The sequence below is a fragment of the Dromiciops gliroides genome, chromosome 4 (assembly GCF_019393635.1).
Source record: "Dromiciops gliroides isolate mDroGli1 chromosome 4, mDroGli1.pri, whole genome shotgun sequence".
Classification (NCBI taxonomy): Eukaryota; Metazoa; Chordata; class Mammalia; order Microbiotheria; family Microbiotheriidae; genus Dromiciops; species Dromiciops gliroides.
In genome coordinates this window covers 390081627-390100798 of record NC_057864.1, presented here as the reverse complement: position 1 = coordinate 390100798, position 19172 = coordinate 390081627, and the positions used below count along the sequence as shown (strand labels likewise).

Here is a 19172-nt window from a genome sequence, read left to right as displayed (position 1 = left end):
TAAAGAATATATAGCAAAAACAGAAGTACAAACATATCCTTCTGAACCAGGAACATAGATTCCCTTCCACCATTTTAGTCTCTTGGGGATAACAGGTGAAAATTTAAGGTGGTTGCTACAATCATTCACCACCAAATTCATTTCTAAATGCACCATAGCCCCTGGATGAGGCATTCTTTTGCTGCTAAGATGTTTTTGTCAATCCACTATTAGGCTAGGTGCCCCAGGACCATCCTTGGGACTATATTTTTCCCCTAGGGCAAACTGAGGTATGGACTTCAGTTCCTGGATCTCTAGTGTTCTGCCATCCTCTCAAAGGGACAAGGTTATAGCCTTGTCCCTTTTATCTCCAACATTCATTCACTTAAGAGCAGGAAAGAACAAAACACAACAGAGACAGAAAATAGACAAGGCATGTATTTATGTCTTTATAGTGACACAAAACAAGAAGAGACAGCTACACTCTCCTCACCCAGAGACTTAGAGCAATTATTGCTTTGATTGCCATCAAGAAAAAGATTGATTTAGCTGGTTTGAACCTTTTCTTTACGATACAGTAGAGAATGCACACAATACTCTGCAGTGAAGAGAGAGTCCCTCCATTCTATGTCTTCACAAACATCCAGAAGCAGGTTTGCCAAAAACCAATGTGGGTCCCCTGTATGATCCTAGAACTTGGCGCTCATTGGCCAGTCTCACTTACTGATTCCTATCAAAACTTGTCTTCTTTTAAAATGTACGACCACGCCCTCATTGTTCATGCAGATGACCAAGCCTCCCACTTCACTACAAAGAAGTCATGGAGTGGGAGCTCCCTCAAAACTTCCTCCTCAAAACTTCTTAATCATCAAATCCAATGGCTTTTTGTCAGTTTTTATCCTCCTTGACTTCCTCAGCATTTGATACAGGAGACCATCTCCTGAGACTTTCTGATACTTTGGCTTCAGAAACATCATATTCTTATTTTCTGCCTCTCTCTCTCTCTCTCTCTAACCAATTCTAAAGCTCTCTTTCTGGCCCCCTTAAAATAAGGGTTTTCCAATATCCCCTTCATTTTTCTCTTCTTTCTATATACTAACTCCCTCCATTCCAATCCAACAAACATTTATCAAGTGCCTAGTATGTGCAAGGCATTATTCTGAGTGCTAAAGCTGCCAGAAGGAAAAAAAGTCTCCTTCCTTTTAGGAATTTATATTCTTCTGTGGTGGAGAGAGTAGAAAACATGTAAGAAAGTAAGTATGTATGTATGTATACATATATACCTATATATGTGTGTGTGTGTGTATATATATATACACACACATTTATATGTGTGTATACATGTGTATATATGTGTTGATGTGTGTATACATACATATGTTTGTGTGTGTGTATATATATACACATACTTATACATGTGATAATTTGAGGAGGAAAAAGAGTAACGATTAAAGGAATCAGGAAAGGCATAAGATGACACAAGAGCTGAGCCTTGAAGGAATCTAAAGATTCCAAGTGGTAAAGGTGTGTTACAGACAGGGGAAACAGTCTGTGTAAAGGCATGAAGGTGGGAAATGGAGGTGGTTTGGGGAATACAAGTAGACAATTTGCGCTAGAATGAAAAGCATGTGAATGTGCAGTGATACTGGAAAGAATCAATAAACATTTATTAAGCATCTGCTGTATCAAACATTGTGCAAAGCATAGGAAATAGAAAAAAACAAAAGCCAAGACAAACCCCTGCCCTCTTGCAATTTCCATTTTAATTGGGGAGAATAGCATATATGGGTAGTAGTGGCCAGAGATGGAAGGATTTGGGTTTTAAAAGTCATAGAGACAATGAGTGAAGTTATAGGGGGCTAAACTGGCATACCCTTTGTAGTAGCAGTGGCAGGATTAATGTTTTCCAGAATTAGAAAGCTGAGATGGAGGGCGGGAAAGAAAGTGTGCTCAGTGGCATGATGGCAGGTAAAAAGACAGTGAGAGAGTAAAGTGGAGCACTGGCCTTGACCAGGCAGCCTGATATAATGGGCTTTAATTGTCACGCTGAGGAGTTTATCTTTTATCCTATCAGTAATAGGGAGCTACTGGAGCTTATTGGGCAGAGAATTTGAAAAAAATTAAATTTGCGCCTTAAGAAAATTATTTTGGTATGGGTAGGAAGACCATCTTGAAGAGGAGAAACACTGGCATCCAAGAGTCTGATTAGGAGGTTGTTGGAAGAGGTCAGAATGGATGATAAATGCCTGATCTGCAGTGGTCATGTTAGTGGAGAAAAGAGGAGAGATAAAAGAGATATTGAACAGGTAAAATCAATAAAGCTGACAAATGATTGTATATGAGTGTTAAGGGCTAAAATTCTAGCTAAACTGTCTAAAATATCTAATGAGTGGTCGCCAATAAATTATAAGCTTTAGCAAGAGTTAGACTTTTAAGCATTTATTAAGGAGAATAAGAATTTGGTAAAGAGAGAGAAAAAGGCCTAGATTCCTATCTATTAAAGGGAGAGCACATTTCTAGCTCCCTTCTCCGCCAGAGTCCAGAGGAAAGAGAGCCAGACCGAGCGCCAGTCTCTTCCTTCCTCCTCCCACTAGCCCACGTCACTTCCTGACTCCTGGTCTTGCCCTCAAAGACCTTCCCTTCATGGGCAGAACTCCTCTACAGTAAGTATCCAGCAGGTGGCGTTATTCCAATCGTTACATGAGAGAGGAGAGGGAAGAGTTAAGAATGACATCAAGGATTAAAAGCTGCCTGAGAAAAAAGCTGGTAGTGACTTCAACACAGGTAGGTCAGTTTTGAAGAAGTGGGGGTTTGTGCAGAAAGATGAGTTCTATCTTGAATGTGTTGAACTTTAAATTCCTGATGGGTATTCAAATGAATATTTTTAACACACAGTTGCTGATGCAGGATTGGCCCTCAAGAAGCAATATGATATAGCGCTAAGAGTACTTGATTTCAGAAGCAAAAGACCTGAGTTCAATTTCCAGCACTTCCACATGCTCTTTGTGTGACCTTAAGTAAATCATTTAATCTCTGTCTACCTCTACTTCCTCAAAGGTAAAATGGGGATAATAGTAGCACCTGCCTCATAGGGTTGTAAGGATCAAATGAGATAATATTTATAAAGCTACAGTGTCTGAAATGTAGCAGGCATTCAATATATACTGATTCTTTTCCCCTTCTCTAGTTTTCAGTTTCATCATCTATAAAGTGAAACGTTTGGAATAGATGGTCTCTCAGCCCCCCTTTAAGTTTAAATTTATGATTCTATCATGTTGAATGAAACTAGGGCTGAATTTAAATATCTGGTAGTTATCCACATAGAAATGATCATTGAACCACTAGAGCTCATGAGATCAACAGAAAATGTTTAGCTAGAGAAGAGGAGACAGGACAAAGCCTTAGGTGACAGGTATGACAATGATTAAAAATGGAAAAAGGAAACAAAGGGAAGTCAGATAAATAGTAAAACACAAAGAGGACACTATCATAAAAGCCTACAGAGAAGAGAAGATCTAGAAGGGATAGATGGCCAACAGTGCCCAATGCGACCAAAAGGTCAAGAAGAGTGAAGACAACTCCTTCAAAGCTGTGATTCCAACTGTCAATTCCAGACAAATTATTACATATGTGTGTATATATGTAAACACATATAGAGAATATGTAAATATGTGGGATACATATATACACTGTTACTATATGTGTGTATATGTATGTGTATAATATATTTTATTTCTATTTTTTATATTTGTGTGTATATATATACATATATACATACATATATACATATACATATACATATACATATACATATACATATACATATACATATATATCCTTCCTTTTAAAAGGTTTCTTCTTTTACTTCATCACTTCTGTGACTGGTACAACTATTTACCCGATCTCCCATGTCTGAACCTTGGTGCTATCTTTGATTCTTCCCTTTCTCTTACCTCATATCCAATCAGTTACCAAGTCTTGTCAATTAGAACTCCAGTATCTCTTGCCTATCCATCCTTTCCTCTCCATTATCAGGGTGACCCCCTTACTACAAGCCCTTTTTACTACTCTTCTGAGTTTCTGGAATAGTTCTTTATCCTTTACTCTGTTCTAACCCAAATATACTCTTCATACACCTGGAGACTAGTTGTGTCACTACTGTGCTCAAAATTCTTCAATAGCTCCCTCCCAAACCTCTCTTGTTCATTGTTTGGGTGCAGGTGCTCAGATTGGTTGTAAATAGCAATTGTTTCTGTTCTGGCCAGAAACTCTAAGGTTCTTCCCCTCCTATACTGATTCTTTTGTGAAGGCTAAAAGTTATTACCTAGCCTTTAATCACTGAATGGGCACTGCCACAGGCAAACTGAGACCTGGGAAAGTCCTTAGCTTAAAAAGTCCAAAGTCTCCCACTGCATCCTAGACCATATCCAGTCATGTTAACTTATGTCATGCCACTGGATTCTGATGACTTTCAAAGAGAAAGTGAGGCCTATGACTTTAAGTGAGCTCTGACTCACTTAGATCCAATTCACTCGAAAGTTAAGACATCACCCTTGTGATATCATTGGTCCTTTTCATGAATGAGGAATAAATAACAGTAGCTTCCTATTGTCTGTTTTTAAAGTTCCAACAATTTTTACTCCAGGTTCTCCACAGTCTTATATTTCTAACTTTCTTCCATACTGCTCACTTTTACATACATTACAATCCAATCAAATTATACTACCATCCCCTCTATGTATCATGTGCTTTGTCTATCTCACCTACTTCTCTTTGCTTGTTCTCTCCCTTTGCCCCATGTGTTGAATTCATACGTGTCCATTAAACAGATTGATAAAAACACAGGTCTTGAATTTATTAACGTGAGAATTCCTTCCACTGACAGTGATTACAACCTAGGTCCTATAGGTCTATGAGAGTTGTCTAGGGGTTGTTTCATCAAGGAAACACCCCGTTTCTTCAAGAAACAAAGTGGGGACTGTAACAATTGGAATGATGCCACCTGCTGGAGACTTAATGTAGCAAAGCTCCACCATGAGGAGAAGGCCTCTGAAGGCAAACCATGTGGTCACGGTCCTTAGCATCAGGAAGTGACATTTGCTCATGGGTACTGTCTATCAAGGCTACCAGCCAATCAACTTGAGGAACCTCCCATTTCTGGGAGGAGGACATAAAGTAGGAAGCAGACGCTGACAGAGGGGTGCTGTCTCTTTTTGGTTCCTGACTTCACCATGGTGGGTTGGATGATAGGGTCTCTTAGAAATAGTTAGATGTTTACCTTTCTCTCTGATCCTAATGCTCTTTAATAAATACTTAAATATTTAAACACTCTTGCTAAAGCTTATAATTTATTGGCGACCACTCATTAGATTTTAGATAGTTTAGCTAAAATTTTAGCCCCTTACAGGGTCTTAATGCTTAAGTGATTTGCCACTGGTTACAAAGTTAGAGGTGGCATGTTATAATGTCAATAGCACCACACTTGCAGTCAGGAGTGACTTGGGTGCAAATATTCCCTTTGACATAATGTGACCTTGGGCAAATCATAAGCTCTGTTGAGTACTTTCCATCATTTGTAAAATGGGGGGGGGGATAAAATTATCCTAAACTTCATAGGGTTGTTGTGAGGATTAAATGTATAATGAATATAAAACACTTTGTAAATGCTAAGAGTGAGCTACTGTTATTATTGTTGTTATCAAACCCCACTGCCTCCAGGAAGTCTCTCCTCTTCCTCTGTCACTCATGACCCATCCATTCATAGTCACATGGTACTTGGTTTGCACCTGTCATACACAAATAACTAGTCCAAAATAAGTATATTTGGCCAATCCTTTCCCCTACCCCCAACACACACACCAACCTGAAAACTCCATAAGGACAGGGACCATGCCCCTAAATGTTGCATCTCCCTCCAATTGCACATATCTGCTCACAGTCTGCCCTTAGCAAATATTTGCAGAATAGAAACCAATTAAAAATCTAAGAAAACAAGAAGGGGTTCTAAGAATATTTGAGTGACTGAAATTCAAATTAAACTGGGAAGCCAACAGCTGAAGGGCAAATCTTATTCCTGATGCCTTGTCCATGCAAATCATCCCAAGTGACAGATATACTTTTACTACAGGCACAAGCAAGGTTGTCATATAGATTAGATGACATGTTCTTGAAATAGCCTAACTCCAGGCCTAAGTTTAAATGAGACTGACTCCTTCTCCGTCTCTGTTTTCAATAGCACCCTTTCTTCAACAAAGCTGATTCAATTTCTTCCATACTGGGCCAATCCTACTGAAAAGCCAAGCAGGTGGAGAGAGGGAGAGACGGAGACGGAGAGATAGATACACAGAGGCAGAGAGACACACACACACAGAGAATTTCAAAAGTGCAAAAAAGGCCCCCTTCTCAAAAAAAAACTCATTTCATAGACTTGTAGTATTATCAGAGGTTCATTTCTTTGAATTCTGTTAAAATATAAATATCCCTGAGAAGAGTTCATGTATTAAACTATTTTGCTGAGAAAACAATTTAGGTGGGGGAAGGGAAAGAGAGGAAGAATAAGAAAGATCATGAGGATGCTGGCAGCAGAAATGAGTGAGGACAAAAGCACAAAAAGAAGTTTTGTGTCAGAAGATACATTTCTGATGATTAGTCCAATGCTCTGCAAAATCCCACTATCTGGCTCTTCCCATTCAAACTTTTCACATCATTGCACTTCCTTTGAAGCCCCTCCTAGGCTGAAGTACCTCATATGCTTTCCTCTCTTCCCCTGGATACTTTTGTATAGAGAACTTTTAAAAATACTTTTATCACTTTACTTCAATTCATTTCCATTGTAATTATATGCATTTTATTTTATGCAAGAATATCATTCTGAACTCACTTCATCAAAAGGGTCCAAGATACAAAGACAAAAAAATTTAAATATCTCATAGTTAGTTAGAAGAGCCCAGGATTTGGAGTCAAAGCTTGTGGGTTTAAGGCCCAGCTCTGGTTCTTATTACTTATGTAACCTTGGGAAAGTCAAGAGGTGTCAGTGAGTTTCTGGCTTGAAAACCAAAACCCTTCCCTCTACCCCACACTGCCTACCCAGGAGGCTTGTAGTGTTGGTTAGTAGAAGAGTCCTTCATTTCACCTTTTTCCCCCAACTGCTAAAATCATGTTTTTACATTCTTCTATATCCTCTTGTCATCTTCTTCATCAGCTTTTATACTGTGAAAAAACCCTCAAAATGCCCAATGCTAAGAACCAGGAATGATTCATTGGTTGTAACACTTGCCAGCAGCTAGGTGATACAGTGCCTGGAGTCAGGAAGACTTAAGTTCAAATTCAGCCTCAGACATTTATTAGCTGCCTAACCCTAGGTAAGTCATTTAACCATGTTTGCCCCAGTTTCCTCATCTGTAAAATGAGCTAGTGAAGGAAATGGCAAACCACTCCAGTATCTTTCCCAAGAAAACCCCATATGAAGTTACAAAATGTTGGGCACAACTGAACAACAAAGAACCAGGAATAATTCATCGGTTAGAACACTTGCCTGGATTTGGGGATCTCAGGTTCTAGCCTCAGTTCTTCGATCCCTGAAAGGAAAAACCACTCCTCTACAAATCAAAGTATTTCACTTGTATAAACCTTTGAATTTCCAACATGGAGGCAAGCAGTTTTTTAAAAATTTCCATAGATGACAGTCTTCATCCTTGGCCTCCTACTTTGTACTAGGACTTCTTTGACTATATAAAAATAATATTTCCATGATTAAAGAATCCCAAAGACTTTAACCCTAAAATACCTTAACTAACATGTAATCCCAAGCTCAGAGCAGTAGCAAAGCACTTCATGTCCTCAAAAGAAGTTTGTGACATTATCAGAGCTTGATTACAAATCCTACATTTCATTTCATCAAGCCTAATTATAATTTGTCTGCTTGATTGATCTCTATTTTCTAAAGGAAGAAGGAATAAAGCCAAAAGATGCATTGTCTTTGCCCTCAAGGAACTTAAATCTAGTTCAGCCAAAACAATGAAATACAAATCAAATTCTTGTGCAGTGCATACCCACCATATGGACTGGTTATGTGGTGTGGCATTTAAATTTAAAACCTATTCAACTCCATTCAGTGAAGGGTTCTAGGAAGGAGGCCATTGTTTAGGTGGGGAGGAATAAACTGAGAGATGAAAACCGGCTTGGCCAGAAGGAGGCATGGATCTATTTTATGAGCTAGTATAAAGGAAGACTGATGCCAACAACCCGATTAGAATGGAGTGAACCGACAGGACAATAGTAACCCACTTGAAACCAATAAAAATTTATTAAGTACTTACTATGTTCCAGGCACTGTGCTAAGTACTGGGGCTACAATTAATAAAAAGAAAGACAGTCCCTGTCCTCAAGGAGTTTATAATCTACAAAGGGAGACTACACACAAAAGGAGACAAGAAAGTGTGTGGGGTAGGAGAGGGGAAACCAGGGGATACCCAGTTCAGGGGCATCTTGTTCTGTGAAGCTGGTACCAGGCAGAGCAGTAGATGCAAAGTGGAGTGAGCTGAGAGTCTAGTTTCTGCCCTTAAATGTTTTCCTTTCACTGAGAGATGAAGCTAAAACAGGTGTTGTCAATCAAGGCTTTAGTTATCAACATGGTAGTGAGATTAGAAGTGATGATTTTGTCCTGGGAAGAGCATTTTATTCCATGGAGTTGAAACAAGGCAGAGAAGCAGATGCAAAGCAGAGTAGTAGCAACTAGCAGTAGCAATAGTAGAAAATGATGACAGTAGAAGGGATAGAGGGGATTGAGAAAAACGGAACACAAGATTGGGTTTCAGTACAGGACATCATACAGCCAGTGGGTAGCATTTAGTTACCGCCTCACTGACTTGGGGCCACAGAACTTCATCCTAATCCAGAAGTTCTCAACCATTTTTGTATTATGGACCCCGTTAGCAATCTGGTGAAACCCTTTCTCAGAATAATGTTCTTAAATACAGAGGATTACAAGGGAAACAAATTATAGTCAAATAGTTATCCATTTTTTACAAGTTCGCATACCCAAGGTTAAGAACCATTACACTCATTTTAGGTGTGACTATTACCATGCAAAATGGTCATTTCACTTAAGAGGGGAGCAAATATATATGTTCTCTAAGCTTTGGTAAAATGTTATGAGCAGCCAACTCTGTAAAATGATCCTTTACTTGAGAGCAATGATCTATTCTACAGGCTTCTGCCTACCCTTGACTTCTGTTAAGCTAACCTTAAAAACATTGATTCATTCAATTTCAATCTTTTCTGAGTATGTCTATACATACTAAGTATGCTAACACTATTATTAGTGAGGTATTTGGGCATTTTTTGGCCCAGAGCTGTGATTCCATTACTTAAGGAATCCTCAGTGAGGAAACACATTCTACCAATATAGATGGGAAAATGTTGCAACACATAGTCTTAGAGGACTGTGTCAGGCACCAACTTAACAGTTTCTTGTTCGAGATCTGTCCTATGAACTCAGGTGTTTTTTTTTACCTTAAGGCCACCTTTCTAGTGTTATTACTGTTGATATTGCCATCATATGGTTCAGTCCTTAGAATGGTGGTGAAAGAAACAGATGCACCCAACCAAAATGTTCTTATCTTCTTCTTCTTCTTTTTTTTTTTTTTGGCGGGGCAATGAGGGTTAAGTGACTTGCCCAGGGTCACACAGCTAGTAAGTGTCAAGTGTCTGAGGCCAGATTTGAGCTCAGGTACTCCTGAATTCAGGGCTGGTGCTTTATCCACTGCGCCACCTAGCTGCCCCCTTATCTTCTTTTAAACTTTCTGAACATTGACCATTTTGGTGATTAGTTATCCATTTATCCATTTATCCACAAGTAGGCCTTCACATCTATTGCTTTCCACATTTATTCTGAGTGCAGGAAGAAAAAAAACATTGAAACAGGCCACTAGTCAGATGAGAATCAAGTATCGTACCACACGCTAAACCTTCTGTTCCAAATGCAATAGTAATCTTTCAACCCAAATTCTACTAAGGCACAGATATATATGCCTTGCAAAGAAGACCTCTAACCTGTTCAGTGACTAGGGCTTCACTCTGCACCACTGAACCATAGGGGAAAAGTCAATCATGCATTTTACCCCTCAACCAAATTAAATTCATTGAATATTTATTTACTAAATGCCTCCTATATTCCAAGGTAGGTGCTAAGGGATAAAATAATTACTATTAAACTGATTCCTTCCCTAAAGGAATTTATAATGCATTAACTATAAAGAACAATTCAGAACCATAAGATGTAAAAATTCATCAGTTTGCAACACTAACACAATTTACCAATTATTTTACCAACAATACATTTCAATAAATGATAAAAGAAATAGAGTACATGTATTAGAAATGCTCTTTTAGAAAGTTAGAAGCCCTAATGTTATTAGACCATGTTTTTAGGAATATTCATCTATAGAAGAGATGAAATTAAGCAATGGTGCATTTTTATCTGTATCTTACCCACCCCAGGCCTAACAATTCAGATAGAAGTCAGATCTACTGCTGTGACTATAAGCATTGCAGGTTACTGATAAGGGCAAGAAGCTCAATGGATTTAGTTATTTCCATAGGAATAAAGATCATAGAAATAGCTAGAAAAGTCTGAAGATGCAGAACAGATGTAGATAAACAAAGTCTCCCCAACTTAACAATAGGCACCAACCTTTTCCCCCAACCCAGCTCAATTGCCAAAGGGCTAAAGTGTGAAGAGAGATCATAAGAAAACAAGGCAGGACAACAGTTATTTCCAAACTATGGAGAAGACCATTGTCTGAGCTTTTTAAAAAAGTATGAAATGGAAGGGGCAGCTAGGTGGCGCAGTGGATAAAGCACTGGCCTTGGATTCAGAAGGACCTGAGTTCAAATCTGGCCTCAGACACTTGACACTTAACTAGCTGTGTGACCCTGGGCAAGTCACTTAACCCTCATTGCCCTGGGGGGAAAAAAGATTTTTAAAAAAGTATGAAATGCAATCAAACGTAACAATTTTATTAAACATAAGCAATTGTACTACAGAAGACTCCAAAGAGGAAAGTACTTTTGATATGGTTTTGTTTTAAATAATAGCTTATTCCTATAGATAGGTAACTTTTAAAGTACTTTATTGGGGCAGCTAGGTGGCGCAGTGGATAGAGCACCAGCCCTGGATTCAGGAGGACCTGAGTTCAAATCCTGCCTCAGACACTTAACACTTACTAGCTGTGTGACCCTAGGCAAGTCACTTAACCCCAATTGCCTCACCAAAAAAAAACCCCAAAAAACAAAAACAAGAATAAAGTACTTTATTATACTCCTTAAAACTGTACTGACTGAATTCATGAAAAGAAAAATCATTAGTTTTTAAAAATCAACTCTCAATTCCCTGTGTTAACAATAAACTAGAATTAATTAGATGCATAGATAATCCAAGAGCTTCATTCTGACCAGACTAATAAGTAGCAGGTCCCTCATTTCAATGAGATTTCTATTTGTGCAAGCATTTGCAAGATGGGAACCAATTTTGAAATCTGAGTTGGGATGTAGGACCTAAAGAAGGAGGTCCCTCATCCAAACATAAGAAAGCAACAATGACAACATTCATTCAAATCACCAATCCTGGATTGCAACATGTAGTGAAAATGGCTGCTGTAGACACACCTTGTTTTATTGTGCTTCACTTTATTGTGCTCTGCAGACACTATTGTTTTTTACAAATTGAAGGTTTGTGGCAGCATTGTGTCAAGCAAGTCTATTGGAGCCATTTTTCCAACAGCATGCATTCACATGTTCTGTGTCACATTTTGGTAATTCACATAATATTTCAAACATTTTCATTATTATTATATTTGTTATGGATGTCTGTGATCTTTGATGTTACAATTCTCATTGTTTTGGGGCATGACAAGTCACTCCTTTATAAGATGGCAAACTTAATCAATAAATCTTGTGTATGTTCTCATTATTCCACTGACTGCTGTTTCCTGACTCTCTCCCTTTTGAGGCCCAACAATGTTGAAATTAGACCAATTAATAATCCATCAGTAGCCTCTAAATGTTGTTGCCTTATTTTAAGCAATTGCAAAGCCAACTCAACCTTCAGCAACCACCATCCTAATCAGTCAGCAACCATTAACATTGAGGCAAAACCCTCCAACAGAAAAAAAAGATTACAACTCACTGATGGGGGCAGCTAGGTGGAACAGTGGATAAAGCACCGGCCCTGGATTCAGGAGTACCTGAGTTCAAATCTGGCCTCGGACACTTGACACTTACTAGCTGTGTGACCCTGGGCAAGTCACTTAACCCCCATTGCCCAGCAAAAAAAAAAAAAAAAAAAGAACAACTCACTGATGGTTCTGGTGATGATTAGCATTATTTAGCAATAAAGTATTTTTAATTAAGGTATAAACTTTTTATACATAATACTCTTGCATACTTAGTAGGCTATAGTATAGTGTAAACATAACTTTTATATGCACTAGAAAACAAAAAAAAAATTGTGTGACTCTCTTCGTCACAATAATCACTTTATTTGGTCTGGAACCAAACCTGCAGTATCCCCAAGGTATATCTATATTAATATCAGGAGCCACATTCATCTACAAAGCTCTATCAGATCAGTATATTGAAAAAGTCTTTATGATATGGCCTGGATCTTAGGTGGATCCCTTTGTTATAAGGAATAACAGGGGAAATTTGGGCAATATAAAACCAAAAGATATCAATTAAAAATATTTTTTTAAAAAATCAGTATGTTGAGATGATAAGGTTGAAAGCACATAAGAAGTGAAAGGAGGTAGATATTTTTTTTCCTGTTGTGGAAAAAAAGCTGATGTGCAAGAAAATGGCTGAAAGATAGGAAGATAGCAGAAAGAAACATCAAAGGATCTAGATAGTCCAGAGCTAACCATAGTTGGACTTTGCTTTGTAGGATTCACAAAAGTCTATTTGTGGATAGATCTTTATTGGCAGCTTGATAATAATTCCAAGTTATTAAAACTGCTTTAAATTCAAAATTACACCCTCATAAGATTTTGAAAATTTGTGCTGTGGTAGCAAAAAGAGATGTTACCTTGATACTAGGTGAGATTGGCAAATGCATATGACCTCACCCAGAAGTCACTGGCACTATTATGTAACCCTTGTAAAACAGAATATAAAGTAAAATAATAAGTGCTCTTAAAACTAAGGCTAGAAAGAGATATAAAAACATACCCAAAACAGATATCTTTGAATATACAGTGTTTTAACCCAAAGTATGTTATTAAAGCTTTCTGATGTAAATTCACAAAGGAATTTACAATTTTTTTCCTTTCTTGAAACATAAGTGGTAAATAATTAAGTAATAAATCAATCAAAAATATTTTTATGCACTTACTATGGGCCAGACACTTTATTGGAAGCTGGAAGTAGAAGTACAAAGAAACTATTTCTACACTCAAAGAGCTTATATACTTATGGGGAGATAGTTAATCGCCCCCCTACACACACACACACACACACACACACACACACACACACACTTTTCAGTGTAAAATGCTTCAAAATAAGGTTACCATGTGATCAAATAGACAACTAGAAAAACATTCCTAGACTTCTACAGCTAAGATTGCAGTCAAGATAATATTCTAGGATAGTCCCTCTTCTAATTTAGGATGGGAAATGTATTAAAAGAGAGTTGAAGTCTCTTATGCTTTGTCTTAGTTTTTTAAGGGGTAACTGTTTTACCCTTTTTGAAAAGTATGAACAAGTCATGGTGACTGTCAAAATGCCCATGTCCAGTCTGAGTTCTCATAGAATTAGTGTGGATTCGCCATTATTTACCCCCAATTCAATAGATAATCTATACCTTTTGGCTTGCTACCCCATTCCAAACTTGGATGTTTACTTTTTGCAAATTAACATTTTATCCAAATTATGTTATTTGTAAATATCAATTTTGTTGTTGTCATTGAGTCATTTTCAGTCCTGTCAGACTCTTTGTGATGCCATTTGAGGTTTTCTTGAAAAAGATACTAGAGTGGTTTTCGATTTCCTTCTGCAGTTCATTTTATAGATGAGGTAACTGAGGCAAAGAGGGTGAAGTGACTTGCCCAAGGTCACACAGCTAATAAGTATCTGAGGTCATATTTGAACTCCAGTCTTCCTGACTCCAAGTCCAGGATTCTGTGTTCTATGGCACCAACTAGCTGCCCTAAATATCTGTAATCATCTTTTATTTTAAATGTATCATGTAATGCTAGGGCTAAAGAGGTCCACCAAGATCTAGTCCAATCTCCTTATTATACAGATGAGGAAACTGAGTGAGGCAGTGTGGTACATTGAAAGAATACTGACTCTGGAGTCAGAAACCCAGGATCCAAATCCCTGCTCTACAATGTCTATGTAACCTTGTGCAAATTACTTATCCTCTGTGGGCCTATTTCTTCATCTATAAAATTACACGGGGGCAGCTAGGTGGTGCAGTGGATAGATCACAGGCCTTGGAGTCAGGAGGACCTGAGTCCAAATCCGGCCTCAGACACTTAACACTTACTAGCTGTGTGACCCTGGACAAGTCACTTAACCCCAACTGCCTCACACCAAAAAAAAAGGGGGAAAAATTACATGGTTCTACTAGATAGGGGCAGCTAGGTAGCACAAGTAGAGAGAGGGCTGGCCCTGGAGTCAGGAAGACTCATCAAATCTGGCCTCAGACACTTACTAGTTGTATGAGCCTAGGCAAGTTACTTCACCCTCTTTTACTCAGTTTCCTCATCTGTAAAATGGGCTGGAGAAGGAAATGACAAACCACTCCAGTATCTTTGCCAAGAAAACCCCAAGTGGGATGAAGAAGAATCAGACAGGACTGAACAAGAACTCCTAGATAGTTTCTGAGGTCTACTCCAGCACTAGTTCTTATGATCCTATGAGACCCAGAGAGATTCAGTTTCTTGCCCAACTTATAACACAACCAGTTAATGATAGAGCTAGAACTGTTCTTAATTAGTCCAGCACTCAGTCCACTCTACCATATACTTCTTCTTCTTCTTTTTTTTTTTTTTAGGGCAATGAGGGTTAAGTGACTTGCCCAGGGTCACACAGCTAGTAAGTGTTAAGTGTCTGAGGCTGGATTTGAACTCAGGTACTACTGAATCCAGGGCTGGTGTTTTATCCACTGTGCCACCTAGCTGCCCCTACCATATACTTCTTTTTTTTTTTTTTTTTAGTGAGGCAGTTGGGGTTAAGTGACTTGCCCAGGGTCACACAGCTAGTAAGTGTTAAGTGTCTGAGGTCGGATTTGAACTCAGGTCCTCCTGACTCCAGGGCCGGTGCTCTATCCACTGCGCCATCTAGCTGCTCCCATATACTTCTTAAAAAGGTGAAAATCCATTTTTTCTGTATTTAAAATTTCCATATTCTTATCATTAAGAACATAAACCAGTATATCACTTCTTGGCTTCTCATATACAAAAACTGAAATATTGTAGCTATATAAGAAAGGAGAGCTTCTCACACAGGAGTATCCAGTTAGAGCTCAGTCAGGACTAAATACAGTCTGAGAAATCCATTGAAGAAGTTAACACTTTTCCCATTTGCTCACCTATTTTGTGAAAGACAAGATATTTTTTTCTAACAAATTTATAGTGTTACATACATTAATTAACTTCTTGCAAATTACTAACAACCCACTCCAATGCCTATGTTCTTTTATAAAACAAACATCCTTGAGAGAGACAAATCTGAAGGCAGAACTCTGAAAGACTAGTGCATCTTCTTGTATTTCTTAGAACAATTATCATGTTAATGTTCCTTCTTTCAAACTCCCTTGCTTGTTATACAGATTAATGGTCTACAATCATAAAAGGAAAATATCAGCAAAATATTCAAGGTCATTTTTACCCTTAAAATAGTTGTGTCCTTCATGTTCAATGTAGTGAAAATCAAGTTCTTGTCTTCCCAATTATTTTGAGAAATTTTGTAATACATTATCTGCCAACCTGCTGAGGAGTTGGAGCAACTCCTATTTTCCCAAGCTACACCTAATTAGCCCCCAGTGAAATGAGCAATACAAAAAGCATTTGTTGGTTCCAACAACTGTTTTTCTATTACTTCAACTATTCTCCAAAACCAAAATGTAGTACAAAGGCCAATGTTTAATTGAATCAGATTTTATGGAGGCAAGACTGAGCACAAGCACCTGACAATACAAACAGTGCAATCTCAGTCCTATACTTTTCTTCCTTCCTTAAAGAGTGTTGACAATTGTGAATGAAATACCACCAGCATTTCCTCCTTTTGCCAGTTTCCCTTCTCCAATGGATTGCATAAATGAAAATTAACAAGCACCTTTAGTCACAAGTTATAATTATTACATCATAATCACTCATCATTAGTTCATAAGGAGACTTGTCTATATACAATGAGAATATTAAAGAAATAGGAAGGCAGACTTATAAAAGTCCAAAAAAAGTTAAAATATAAGAATAATCCCTTTTAGCAGGGCTTTTAAGGTGAATTCATTATTATAGCCTGCTCAAACTTATAACCTCTGCACAAGATAAATGACAGATTTATAGACCAGAAACCTAGTTCCAGCTTAAAGGATGTGTTCTCAATTATTAATCACCTTCACATCACCATACTTTCCAATTCTCATTCACTTTAGAGAAGTAGATTTTTCCATCTAAAATTATTATTAAAGCATCTCTTTAAAAAAATGACCCCTGGGAGAGATTAGAGTATTTTAGGAAGGTCATATTTCTGAACATATATTTCAGCCTCACTAAATGTTTTTTTCTCTTCAAAAACCTTGTATGATTTTGTTTTTGTTTCCCCCCTCCAAAAAAGAAATAATTAGTTCTTTATCTGTTAAAAGGTAAAATGGGGAAGGGGGAAGGGGGAGGAGAGGTAGAGGCTAGTGGTTCTCTGCCTGAATACGGTACTAAGATCCCAGTCTTAGGCAAAAGTATAATCCCTCCACCTTCGAATCTTTAGAGGTTTCCCATAGTTCAAAATCGTCCCTCCTTTTCAAAGGTAAAAATAACGCTGTTTTTCCCAACAAAGCCACTGACTGTGTATCATTTCAACACTCAACTGGAGGAGGATGAACTATAGGAGCAGGCAAGAAGACTGCTTGGAAATGGGATTCCTGAGAACAATTTTTAGGCTGCTGATATTTTGGGAAAATGTCTGTGAACATAAGAGCTTCCTAAACACACATTCTCTCTCATTCATATTCTCTCTCTCTCTCTCTCTCTCTCTCTCTCTCTCTCTCTCTCTCTCTCTCTCTCTCTCTCTCTCTCTCTCGTCCCCCCCCCTTCCAAATAAAGGGCATGTCTGTCGTTTAACTGCTCCATCATCAACTGTCATTTCCCTAATCACTGATTCCTGAAGCATAGGCTCCTAATAGCTTCTGGATTCCATACTGCAGTTACAGAAGAGATCGAGGGAGGTGCCCCTTTCATGTAACAGCCAGACTGACACCATGCCCTTTACTGTACTCATTCCGCACGGCAGATTTAGGCGATCCTGTAGCTAGCTCTGATTCCATAGAGTAGCTAAATTGGGGAGGAGAGAGGGACATCTCTTCCTACAGCTCTAGCTCCAGGTTGAAGCTGTTGCAAGGGAAAAGAAACGCGCCTAACAGTGTCCGTTCTTTATAGTCACCACAAATAGATCACAGATCTAGAGCCAACCAAATCCCTCATCCTATAGACCAGAAAACTGAGGGACTTGTCGAAGGTCCCACAGGTAGTAGTGCCAGAAGCAAGGCGCGAACGAAGCCCCTTGCTCTGACTCCAGAGTCAGTGTTCTTCCCACCGTGCTGAGCTGGGGGCAAGGGCAGAGTAGAGTTGGTTATAGGGTTTGCCCCCTTAAAAGCCTTCGTATTGCATGTGAAACTATAGAAAAGGAAGAGCCGAGACGAAGGGAAGAGTCTGCCTTCCTAGCCCTAGAGCTACCCCCTCGTCACCCCCCACCTCCGGGGCAGATAGGGTACCTCGCAGCCGTACAGCTGCCCCAGCTGTTCCACGATCCACTCTTCCAACACTAGCCTTTTCCGCAGCTCCTTGCGATCGTATTTCACGGTCACTTTCCCCTGCTGATGGCGCCGCTGCTGCTGCTGAACCTGCCCGGCCACAGCAGGCACAACTGTCGGAGCAGAATCTTCCCGGGAGGAACCCGACCCTGTGCTGGAGCCCGAGCCAGCGCTGGAGCTGGAGCCCGACCCGCCGCCGGCGCCAGCTCGCGGGCTCTGGAAGAAAACCCGACTGCCCCCGCCCCCTGCGCCACTGGCCGGCTCGCTGCTGCCGGTAGCCACGGACATGGTCCCAGCCTGCAGCGCTCTGGCTGCCGAAAGCGAGCGGGCAGGCGGGCTGGAGAGCTCCGGCTTGGATCTCTGGGAGATAGGGAGCGGCTCCCGTTTGCCTCTGACCCTGGGGAGAAAGGGGCGGGGGCACAGCTAGGAGAGGTGGGTAGCTGTTCTAGTCCTCCTCCCGGCAGGGCTGGCTACCGAGCCGGCGTCGAGGCAGCCACCTCAGGCGGAGCGGCGGCAAGCGAACGTCTCGCCTCTGGCACCTGCTCGGCTCTGCTCTCTAGGCGCACACCCTGCCGGCTTGTCTGGGAAGTTAGAGGAGAGGAGGAGGAGATGGGAAAGAGGGAGGGAGACAAGGAGGCGGGGACCAGGGCCTTAAAGAAGCAGCCCAGGACCCTCTCCACCCAGCGGCCCTCAGCCCTAGCCCCGGGATGTGGAGGGAGCGCGCTCCAGAGGCCAGTGCTGGGGAGGGAAGGCCAAGGGCCTGGGGATGAGCGAGTGGAGGCTTGATCGTGGAGGAAGGGCGCGCGTGCGTAAGTGCGGGGCTCACGTGTGTGTCTGTGTCTGTCTGTGTGTGTCTGTGTGTGTGTTCGTGCGCGTGTGCGTGTGTCTGTGAGCGCAGGGCTCACGTGCGTGTGTGTTCGCCTGCTAGAGGTGTAGGCAATGGGACTTATCCCTGGTAAGGTGAGTGGATGCGACTGTGATTTGCTCCAAGGCGCCCTGCAGAGCCTCGCTTGCTTTTCCCTCGCCCTACAAAGAAACAAACTCAGTTTCTCCGGCGACCGACCCCCATGCTGCCCACACCCGCCCGCCAGCTCCCCCTGAAGCAGTTTCAGGAGGGAGTAACGGCCCGGAGCGAGCGCCTGCTGATTCCTCCAGCTCGAAGCCG

General features: G+C 40.2%; 1 protein-coding gene across 1 annotated transcript in view; it reads right to left on the bottom strand.

Annotated features, from left to right (window-relative positions):
• PPP1R14C (protein phosphatase 1 regulatory inhibitor subunit 14C) overlaps window positions 1–18444 on the bottom strand; it is a 119015-nt gene extending 100571 nt beyond the window's left edge. Inside the window, exon 1 of the mRNA XM_044002202.1 lies at window positions 17969–18444. Coding sequence (XP_043858137.1) covers window positions 17969–18295 — 327 coding nt within the window. The 5' untranslated portion in view covers window positions 18296–18444. The remainder of the gene's footprint in view (window positions 1–17968) is intronic.
• Window positions 18445–19172: the final 728 nt, after the last annotated feature.